General features: G+C 38.2%; 1 protein-coding gene across 1 annotated transcript; it reads right to left on the bottom strand.

Moving 5' to 3' along the window:
- Window positions 1-582: 582 nt before the first annotated feature.
- On the bottom strand, window positions 583-11,458 carry LOC129277237 (L-proline trans-4-hydroxylase-like). Its single transcript, XM_064110675.1, has 7 exons — window positions 11,186-11,458; window positions 10,469-10,547; window positions 8,937-9,129; window positions 8,415-8,506; window positions 5,558-5,651; window positions 4,560-4,841; window positions 583-3,784 (listed from the first exon to the last, which is right to left on the bottom strand). The coding sequence occupies exons 1-7, from the start codon at window positions 11,208-11,210 to the stop codon at window positions 3,674-3,676; spliced, it is 876 nt and encodes a 291-aa protein (XP_063966745.1). The 5' UTR covers window positions 11,211-11,458; the 3' UTR covers window positions 583-3,673.
- Between the last annotated feature and the right edge of the window lie 121 nt (window positions 11,459-11,579).

Below are 11,579 nucleotides of genomic sequence, written 5' to 3'. Positions count from 1 at the left end.
AGACCTGGGGAAGAATTAAGTATACATTTACATGTAGATGTTTTATCCACCAAATGTGAAACTGATTATACGAACATCTTTAAAGTTTTCTAAAGTTCATAAAAAATCATTTCCTTCCTTGTAATAAATCTTTATCACGATTCTCAGGACATTACCTTTCTGGGTAGTAGGTCAACTACTGTCACAAGTTCTTGATATTTCCTGGGACTCCTCCTTTACATTCTGTTTGCCTTGTACAGCTTTGGTTCACCTTGTTTTGTTGGGTCCTGTTCTTGTATTGTTTGTTATGTCTTTTTCTTGAAACTTTCTCTTAGATCCTTTTCATTTAACATTTTTGTTTTATCTTGTGCTGTCATATCTTGTTATTATCAAACCTCATCTTGTCTTTCATTTGGGCGATGATGATTAAAAAGGGTCTTGTCATTACATTTAATATACATTCATATTTATGTTTTATGTTTCTTATTTTAATAATTTCATTGATTTTTCTTCAGGTAAATTGAAGTATGTATAAGTCCATTAATCATTACAAAAAGCTACATCACCAGTTGATACATATACTTTATGACGAGGTGGAAATTTACATTAATTAATTTTTATTTCCAAAAATACTCGTATAAACATCACAATCTCATTATTTACATTGCAATATTTCTGACATAGCCAAACATTAAGAACCCTGGGCAATTAAAACAATCAGCCAGGGCTTAACAAAAAAATGACAAATAACTGAATGGATTCTAATATATGGCACGATCACATAAAAAAACCCGACTCGAAACCAACCGATCTGTCAATGGCAATAATGGCGCACTCACATTTCTCCTACGGCGGCCGTATGGCGAGTCGAAAACAGCCGTATTAACATTTTTTTACCAGCTACATACATAGGTGGTCTGAATACAATATGACCAAAAAAACGGCCGTTTTCGACTCGCCGTACGACCGCTGTAGGGGAAATGTGACTGCAGCCTGAGGTAATAAGAGTATTCGATCCGGAGCTGGTGTCGGCATAATGGTCTGAGCACAAGTGTGCAATTGCTTGCTTTGAATATGAAGAATAAAGAAAGGAAAGAGGGGGATAAAATGGACAGAGAATTGTCAATCGACTAGACGATCAATGAAGAGAGGAGAAAAAGGAAAATAGAGAAAATTAGAAAGAATGAGAGAGGCTATAAAGGGTGGAGGGAGGGAGAAAAGTGATAAAATAGGGAGGGGCGCGTTACGGTTTTAGATGAGGTAGCTCTGTAGCTGAATAGGCGCAAGCAGCAAGCACACAGAATAATATTCGTACATAAAATAAATGGTAAATTGTATATGTAATACTGGGTATCTCAATTGATTCTTATAGAACAAAAGGAAAGAAGAAAAACAAAACAAACGAACAATCAAATTCCACAGTAATCTGTGTTTGCTCGTTATGTCAATCCATGAATAGACTAACGAAACATAGTTGTAAAAAATTTATGATATTCAATTAGTTGATCTATTCGTCAGATACCATGGTTATGATATACAGGCACTATAATGATTAGCCACCATGGATCGTCCACTGTCAAAAGAGTTCTCCTTAAATAAGAAAAATTTATGCAGCAGAGTTTCGAGAATACCTGCAACTTTACATAGCATTGTTGATTCCATTCCAACGAAATTCATGAAAAGTTTGGATAATATAGTGTTTAGATTCATTTGGAACAGAAAAGTAGAAAAAATTAAAAGATGTTCTTTAACAGAAAATTATATTAATGGTGGAATAAAAATGACTGATGTACACCATCGAATGCTAAGCTTTCGGTTAAAATGGTTAGGAAGGTTTTTGAATGACAAAACAGAATCATGGAAAAAAATGTGTTCATATTGGTTTGACCTCCTAGGAGGTATCTCGTTCCTTTTAAATTGTAATTTCAGTACTAAAACACTGAAAATTATAAACGAAAGGAAAATACCAACTTTTTACAAAGAAATATTGGAGGCTTGGGAATTTTTTAGAACTATTACTACATTGAAAGATGTTTGTCTGTTTAACCCTACCTGTTATGATATTCGAAATCAAATACTTTGGCATAATAAACATATAATATTTGATAACCAGTCTTTATTTTATAAAGACTGGTATAGAGGTGGTATAGTTTACTTAACAGATATTATTGGGAGAAATGGTTACATACCAATGGAAAACATTCAGAGAAAGATCGATATAAAAAGAAGTAAGAATACTGTTATTTTCGACTACACAAAACTAAAAAAGGCAATACCAGCAATATGGATAAAAAGTTTGAGCGATAATAGTGGCATCACTATCCGACCATATGGTTTTATTGCTCCACAGGTAATGATTGGAAAAAGTTTGAAATGCATCAGTGATCTGAGTAGTAATACTATATATAAACTGTTCCCCTCAAAAAAATATTTTCACCAATAAATGCTGTTTACATTGGGAGAACAAACTTGATATTGATGTCAATTGGGCAAATGTATTTAAAAATAATCTTATTCAAGTTAGAGAAAATAAATTACGAGAGTTCAATCTTAAGTTATTATATAATCTTTTACCAGTAAGAAGTAACCTGTTTAAATGGAATTATGCAACAAACGATTTGTGTCCAACATGCAAGGTTAAAGAAGATATTATACACGCTTTTATTTACTGTGAACTAAACAAATCCTTTTTTAAATATATCAAAATTATTTTGCGTGAAGTTTACAATGTAAAAGTGGAAGTAAACATCATACAATTGCTTAAAGTTGAAAATGATAGTAAAACAAATCTCTTTGTAACTATTGCATTTTGGTCAATATATAAAGTTATTTTGGATAGGAACAAATCAGGAACTGAAAAAAGAAGTTTTTCTTTTGAAACATGTATTTATAAAAGAAATTAAAAACGGATAGAAATGTACAACATTGCTAGTAAAAAGACCAAAGAAAAAGATGAACTGCCCAAGGGCTTGCTACGATTCGTGTAAGAACAATCTATGTAACTTAAATATGATTTTGTAATTACTGTAATAATACTTTTATATGTTTCATGATTTATGATTAATTGTGTATCCTTTGATTTGAATGTGATTTACTGTGTAACCCCTGATTTGGATGTGAATAAATCCTCTAATAGAGGCAACAACAAAAAAACCATAGCGTAAAATTACAGAAAATACATGTATGTATATGGGGTATGGAATCTTACAGATTTACTTAAAATTGAATTGACTCGTTCTTAATTGCAGAAAATTTCGTGTTATAACAATTTACACATGCTGTGACAAATGGTAATTATTGTCATTAAAAAATAAAATAGGGACTAAAAAATAATTATACGACCTAGGTTTTGGGAGGATGAAATCCATTTATCGGCACATTGGAAGCCGTAATTAGAAGCGGATCTAGATTTTTGCTAAAACTGGGGGGGGGGGGGGTTGGGTTAACCAGTTGGTTTGCCCGATGATGATCGATCAGCTGCGACATACTGCGTCCTGCGCCCAACCCCTCCCGCCCGTATAGATCCGCCATAGGAAAACTGACCCCCTCTCCTTTTCTTATTGGGGGCCAAGGTGAGGGTTTAACCCCCCCCCCTCTCTCTCTCTCTCTCTAGCATGTCTAGATCCGCTACTGCTACCTGTATCTTTCAGAATTCTGACTCTCATTTACGGATCGAAGTACAGAATGATCAGGATTACTGCTCCTTTGGCGCTGCTTTGACGGTTTTGTCGTTCTTAGGGTCCAAAAAATCTTTACCTGTCATATCAGGAACATCAGAACATTCCAAAATTGCGGAGTTAGGCACCTGTTTGAAATAAAACATATGTATAAATTAAATAAACCACCGGTCTTTTCGAAGACTGGATCCAACACTGCTGTGCAGTTTATGTCAAAAATTACATTTCCTCCCATTGCTTGTTCAAGAATTTGCATAATGTAAGGGAGGACCTACATATACACGAAAAGGATAAACTATGATTAGAATAATACTGAGTCAATTACAATGTTGCATAAATAAGTATGCCCTGACGCAACATTCTGAAATTGGGTGAAATTGATGTGAAATTGTTTTTTATTTCATTTCATGTTTATTACTCTAAAAAATTACAGCGATAATCTAAAGCATCGATGAATAATTTTATTCGACCTTATCTAATTTTATTTGTATTATTGATAATTAATTCAATTCTATTTCATGTCATTTCAAATATTTGATGACTCACAAGTCATTCCATTTTATTTTAAAATCGTTTAATTCATTTCATACAATTCCAGGTCATGGTCATATTGAAAATTTTCAATCTATTTCATTTTTAATCAATCAAATTATTTTAGTTGGCCATGTCAAAATTTTTCTTTTACAAGACGCTAACAGATTTCATTTCATCCATCTCCTTCCATATTTTATCCTGATACATACATATTTTTATTTCATCCCAATTTCATATTAATTCAAATTTGTTTTCATTCAAATTTCAATTTCATTTTTACAATTTATTTCAGTGATTACGTTTCCCATCAATCCTATGTATAACAAATCATTTAATTTTATTTGGGTTCTGTCATTTAATTTGACTTACGATGGTCATGGGGGTATACTGCGGATGATGATGCGGAATCACGGGATCGTTGTCCTTCCGGTTGTAAGCGAGGATGAAAGACCACCTCCTCCTGTCGCTGTTGTTGGCGCTGCTGCAATGCAGGAGGTTGCAATGGAAGAAGATTCCGTCCCCTGCGTTGAGCTCGACGAACTCGAAACCGAGTTGTTTCTTGGCGAACTCGACCCGGTCAAGATTGGCACCGGTCTGACCTCCGACCATTTCATGTTCGATGCGACCGAGTTTGTGTGATCCGGGAATTATCTTTTTTTAAAAGATAAAATTATGACACCAGAAACAAATTGATTCCGTGTACATAGGCCTCATTCTGCACCAACTGCAATGGTTGATACAGTCCTACCATTTCACCGGGCTGCATGTAATTTGCCAGTTTAAAGTCTTTAGCAAAAATCATGGCCTATTACAGGGGGCGCCGAACCACCGCTTCCACTTTTTTAAGTAACCATGTACAACTTAGGGACCATCATATGCATGTTCAGCCCCCCCCCCCGACACCCTTCCAAACCGATCGTTCCGCGACTCCTGCCTAATAAACAGAGCTACTTATCTTCTGGTCACGTTGAGAAAATTATTGACCCCCCCCCCTCCCAATTAATGCCTTTATTTTTTTTGAAAAAAAAAAAAGAAACTTGTCTTTTTTTCCCCAATGCAGCACGGACAAAAGCTGATCCAGGGTGCCTAAGCGGCTCAAACCCCATAACTTTTCCAATGATCTTTTTTCAAGGCAGCACAGACAAAGACATGAAAAGCAGATCCAGGGTACCAAGGCGGCTCAAACCCTATAACTTCCTACGATTCAATATACCATGGAACCCATGGCCCTCTTAAAAGAACTCGTTCAGTTGATATCCAATTCAAATAGCGGGGTAACCTCGCGCCCTAGACCCCCACACCCCCTGGATCCGCATATATCCGTGTTAAATTGAAATCTCAACTAAAAACTAACTGTGACCGTTTACCTGGAGACATCCATTCTCTTTGTCACATTTATCAACTGCAATGAATACAGAAGTCATCATGTCGGGGAAAAGGCACCCATTTTTGTACCAGTATCTAAAAAGGAAACAAGTGAAAAAGTGGGACTGTCAGATAATCATTTTAGATGCTCCGCAGAGGTGCTTGTTGAGCACCACTAGCGTACCTGCGGGGGGGGGGGGCAGGGGGGCAGTCTACCCCCCTGACGAGTCACAACCCATGCAAAGGACGTATCCCTGCCCCCCCTGACGAGCTTGAAAACCTTTTTTGCCCCCCCCCCCCTGACGAGCTTGATGACCTATTTTGCCCCCCCCCCCTCTGACGAGCTTGATGACCTTTTTTTTTTTTGCTTGTAAAAAAAATTTTCTGGTACGATTGAAAACCTTTTTTTTTGCTTGTCAAATTTTTGGGCGGACGAATTTCGATTTGCCCCCCCCCCCTGTGAAAAATCCTAGGTACGCCACTGTTGAGCACTGTGAATTTAGTTTAGGCTTCACGGGCCTAATCACTAGAGGCAGGCCATAGATATTCATTCGAGCCAACCCATTGCTATTTTTTAAATTTTGATATGGCTGATTAACAAAGTGTATGCATATGATTGTCCATCTAACACTGATTCTATTTTTGGTAATTATTGAACTTCCTTTTCCCAAATTGGGAAGAAATATCACCAACTTTGGACTATATTTTGACTGGCGGAAGGATTAGGGCTATTTTGCTGTTTGAGGTGATGAATCTGCTCCCCCCGACGGTGTCTTCAAACACGCCAATTTATTTTTAAAATGAGCCGGTCGAGGGACCCTTTTCTGGTCAGATATGGATTGCCAGATAAAAATCCTATCCACTGGTAGTAAACATTCGACCCCCGAATTTCACCCTTATTTTTTATGAATTTTTTAAAATGCCAATTTAACACACGAGTCTATGGGGAATGAGTTAGGCCTGTGATACCTATAGCATTGACCATAGCCTATTACAAGGAAATTCCCTAGTTGATGAATATACCTGCCCAAAAGGGGCCCAAACTCTTCAGTAGCAGATTGCTTTCACTAGTATACATGTTTCAATCATCAAGAGGTCCAAAACTGAACTTCATGGCTATATACAAGGCTACATAGGGGGTATAACAGGTAACAAATTGTGATTAGTAACTCTGTGTTTGTGTACCTAGGCTAGGCCATGTAGGCTGTGTATTTGTCTCTGTGATTCATGTTGTCGTGTGTTTTCGTATACCGACGAGCGCTGATGTAAATCCTGTATAGCACCCATCACAAGATATAGTACACATTAGATAGGCCTTGCATCAATTGCACTTGTGAAATTGGTTCATGGGGAAGGGAAGGGAAGGAGAAGAGAAAACTTTAGAATTTGGCGGAAGAGTGGTGGATTCAATAGGGAGGTGGGGGGGGGGTAGAGAAAAGCATAGTTAGTATGTTGGGGGGGGGGGCTGAGAATGAGTGCTACTGCTATCTTGTTCAACTTTTACTGACTTCTAGCCAGACTAGCCCCCATCCATTTAGAATACAAGCCATCTAACCCCCTCTCTCCCTGTCTCTCTCTCTTACATCCCTTGGCTTGGGCCCTTGTCATAGGAAGATGTGAATGTATAGTATGCTTGTATGTTGATTCTCATTTATTTTTATTGTTATCTAATTTAACTCATGTGAATCTGGTATGTGGGCAGATCTTGAATCCAGATATGCACACTATTCATATCTACAATTTACATTATAGGATTTGGGCCCTACATTGCATCCATTGTTGAGCTACATATAGGCAGGTAGGATGTGTGTAAATCCATAGGGCACTAGACATTAGGAGTAACATTAAAATTGGTCATTACATAACACATCTGTATATTTCATGCATTTCTTTGTGATAAAGTGAGTGTACAGATGTTAAAGAAAAGCCAGGAAGGTAAATTAAAAAGAAACCTTCATGTGCCATACAATACAGGCTTCACGGGCCTAATCACTAGAGGCAGGCCATAGATATTCATTCGAGCCAACCCATTGCTATTTTTTAAATTTTGATATGGCTGATTAACAAAGTGTATGCATATGATTGTCCATCTAACACTGATTCTATTTTTGGTAATTATTGAACTTCCTTTTCCCAAATTGGGAAGAAATATCACCAACTTTGGACTATATTTTGACTGGCGGAAGGATTAGGGCTATTTTGCTGTTTGAGGTGATGAATCTGCTCCCCCCGACGGTGTCTTCAAACACGCCAATTTATTTTTAAAATGAGCCGGTCGAGGGACCCTTTTCTGGTCAGATATGGATTGCCAGATAAAAATCCTATCCACTGGTAGTAAACATTCGACCCCCGAATTTCACCCTTATTTTTTATGAATTTTTTAAAATGCCAATTTAACACACGAGTCTATGGGGAATGAGTTAGGCCTGTGATACCTATAGATGCAAGATGAAATATCCAAAAATGCTTTCTGATTAGATCTTCCAATTTGTTACGTTACGTCTTACCACCTTGCTCTATCCATTGTGTTTACATCATGACAGTCGTCATTATCATTAGTATGATCATCATTGTCCTCACCTTAATCGTTATTTATCATCATCGTCGTCGTCGTCATCAGCATCATCCGGGCGTCGATTTCCCAAGACACGCCAATGCACATAATTATATTTATACATCATGCTTATATTTATATTGTGATGCCAAGTTTACGTTTACCAAACGCTCTTCAGATGGGAGTATGTAACATATTGATCGAAATGAGGGTCTACTCAAAGGATCCCACGCAGGAAACTATTTTCTTAGCTCTGGCTTGCATCTTAAGCATTATTATCTTGAATTTCAATTGAATATCAATACCCGTAATCTTGATGCCATACAAAACTTCCTCCTGTCCTTGGTTCTTTCATGATCATCTTCGTGTGATAGTGATAAGATTCTCCTCCTAAGAGCTGAAGAACAAGAGCAGATAGCAAAAGGTAAAAAAATGAATGAGTGTGCTTGTGAAAGCGCTTATTTTGTGTGTGGGTGTGTGTGTGGGTGTTATGTGTGTGCGAACGTGTGCCTGTGCACGTTTGCATGAGCTCGGGCCAACTGGCCGTTTCAATTTTGGACGTATGGCAGAACAATATTAACTGGGGAAGTTTAGTAAAATGTGGACGGTCCTCGACTTTTGGTATCTCAATTTGGCTGCGTATTGAATGTAAAATACTTGAAGAAATGGGATGAAATTCTTATCCATCCGTAAAGTCCCCAGTTACCGGTAAATTGCCATACGATCACACACACACGCGCGCGCTTGTGTGCGCACCTGATAACGGGTCTTCAGATAATGCTTGTACGTAAATGTATGTTCGGCATGTGAAGTGGTTTTATACCTACCTTTTCGGACGTTCCAGCGACCTTTTGAGATCTTGCGATCATGCCAGTTATATCGTTGCCGGGGTGACTCCATATGACTATTTTAGTATTGCGACCATGACCGTCACTGATTTCGTAACCGTGCTTCGTGATCCCTTCATCGTGGTCGAGCGCCTTCTGTAGCTTTGTGAGTTCTGCTCCACTCAGTAATGACCTGTCGAGATGAAGATGATATCAATTTCACATTAAAATAAAGTTCTTGGTAACGGTCTATACTTGTGAAAGTTAATTAAATCACATTTATATTCATGTGAGCTACAATTTCCTTTAGATATCTTCCTCCCGACAATTCCCCCTCCCGCCCCCTTTCTCTGAACCGTTGCGATTAAAGAACCAACGATCTTTTGCGTAGAGGGCACTTTCGTATAGTTCCTAACTTAGGCTCCTACCAACTATATCTAGACATGAGGTATTTGTAGTTATTACTCTGGCGCTGTGGGCCTGGATGAGAACCATTAATAGAGAGAGTTCGGCCAACCTATATAGTTTAAATGGGTTACCAACATAGCGCAATGTCTTCCGAATTCGGCTTGCCTAACCAAGCATCATACGCCATGTCGGTTACCCGTATTGAAACCGGGTTGACCGAACTCTCTCTCTCTCTGCCCTGGATCTATATCGAAGTTCAAAATGAGCGATCGAATCTCACTCGAACCCCTGGTCTTGACCTTGGCTGGCTTGCGATCACTTCAGTGCCAGAATGTCGCCTCAATGCCGATCACAGAGTGTGTCACTGCCAGTACCATATCAAAAAGAGGTCGTGGCCCTTTTCTTACAACTACTCCCCCTACACACACAATCACACACACACACCCTACCATACCCACCCTTGCACCCTCACACATGCATGCTCACACGTATATGCACCCCACATGAACCTTATTTCAACACACTGTCCTACCCTCAGCCACCAACAAAATGGAAACGATAGAATTTGCTACTTGTTGTAGGCCTACTTTTGAGCATAATTATAAACAAGTGATTACGTGCAAATCTGAACTTCACACAGAAAAAAATGCTTATCAAACTGAACTTTGAAACGACGAGAATAACAAACATTTCGAGGTCCCTGGGTCAGTGACGTACAGATTGGGGCTTCAGGTGCGCTTCCCCCTACCCCCCCCCCCAAAAAAAAGGGGGGAATCAAGACCAAGAAAAAAAAGAGGAAAGGAAAGAGAGAAGGGAGATATATGACATCATTTTCTGAATATTACATGTATTATGTAAAAATCTATCACAAAAATCCAGTTTTGAGATAGATTTTTACATAATACATGTAATATTTTTTTTTTTTTTTGGGGGGGGGGCTCATTTTAGAATGTCATAACCCTGTAATTCCCTGTCAGACTTCGATGAAATTTTCATTTCCTTTGGTCCGATTTTATTATATTTGTTCAAAATTATATTATTTTCACCCTTGAGTTGCCTTTTAAAAGGTGTATTGACTTCACCCGAGACCCTTGACTTATGTTGTACCTTATAGTATCACTAACCTGACAATGAAATATCCTCGATCGTTATACGCTTTCAAAACCTCAGGGTTCGAGTCCAGGTCCTCAGAAAACTCGAAGTCTAAAGGTAAGATTTAGATAGAGAGAGAAGGCTATATGTTAATTTATTGTTCAGGCAAAATACTATTATTGGTCAATATCATAAATTGGGAATAACCAAATCAGTGCCATCGGAACTGTTAGTTGAAATCACGATGTATGCAATATGATATAGGTTAAAACGCACAACATTTAAGACTGCCGTATAAAAGGGGCAGAGTCCCCCCCCCCCCCTTTCTCCCGGATGTTACTCTTCGGGGGGGGTTCCTCTTAAAGGAAAAAATTACGTGCTTGCATTGGGCGAGACCTATTGGACTGTGAAAACTAAGCTATCGTGATATATAATCCCCTGTTACTGTATTATGACAAATCTTAAAAGTGCTGCATAATTATTTTCGGAAATACCTATAAAACCAGTGTGGGCATGTAAGAAAAATTACGTACAATGAAATCACGAATAATAACAATCAATAAGCTGAAACCTAGACTGATCTCATGATACATATGTATATAAGGTGTACGACAAAAAACATAGGCCTATATCATTGTTAGTTTGATTTGAATCCATGGCAACGCTGTTATAAGACGGCACCAAGATAATTGAAGTGGGCGCATTTTAGCGGAAAATGTACTGAAAATAAATTGTAAAAATAAGTATACCTGTTCTAACTGACATGGCTCTCATTGGATTGTTCTTCAAGTTCTTGGCAAAGATATATGAAAACGATCCTCCCCGCAAACTCTATCACTTGACGTCCCTCATCTGCGTGGATCACTTTTGGAAAGATGACGGTCATGAGACATGTAGGCCTACGCGGTTTTTGTTGTTTATAAATTGTAAAAGCTGATTGTACGTTTGAACTTGATCGTGAAACTGTGAGAGGAACGCTCACGAGGCTTGTTAGACGTGCTGGCTCAACACGGTAGTACAGTGACAAAATCTAAACATACTGGCATTATCAGTATTATCACGATCGTGTTGACCCATATTCGGCGACCTTTGGATATGAAGGAGGGAACTTGAAACGTGTTAAAGGCAGACAGCAGACAACTC

Source organism: Lytechinus pictus, chromosome 15, assembly GCF_037042905.1.
Source record: "Lytechinus pictus isolate F3 Inbred chromosome 15, Lp3.0, whole genome shotgun sequence".
Lineage (NCBI taxonomy): Eukaryota > Metazoa > Echinodermata > Echinoidea > Temnopleuroida > Toxopneustidae > Lytechinus > Lytechinus pictus.
This window is presented reverse-complemented; position numbering and strand designations above follow the sequence as displayed.

Bases quoted from the DNA above. Each gene is read 5' to 3' on its own strand.
- LOC129277237 (XM_064110675.1), bottom strand. From the start codon at position 11,210: ATGAGAGCCATGTCAGTTAGAACAG. The intron at 9,130-10,468 runs GTTAGTGATACT...TCATCTCGACAG, and splicing joins CGAGGATATTTCATTGTCAG to GTCATTACTGAGTGGAGCAG. The intron at 3,785-4,559 runs GTAAGTCAAATT...TATTTCAAACAG, and splicing joins AGTATACCCCCATGACCATC to GTGCCTAACTCCGCAATTTT.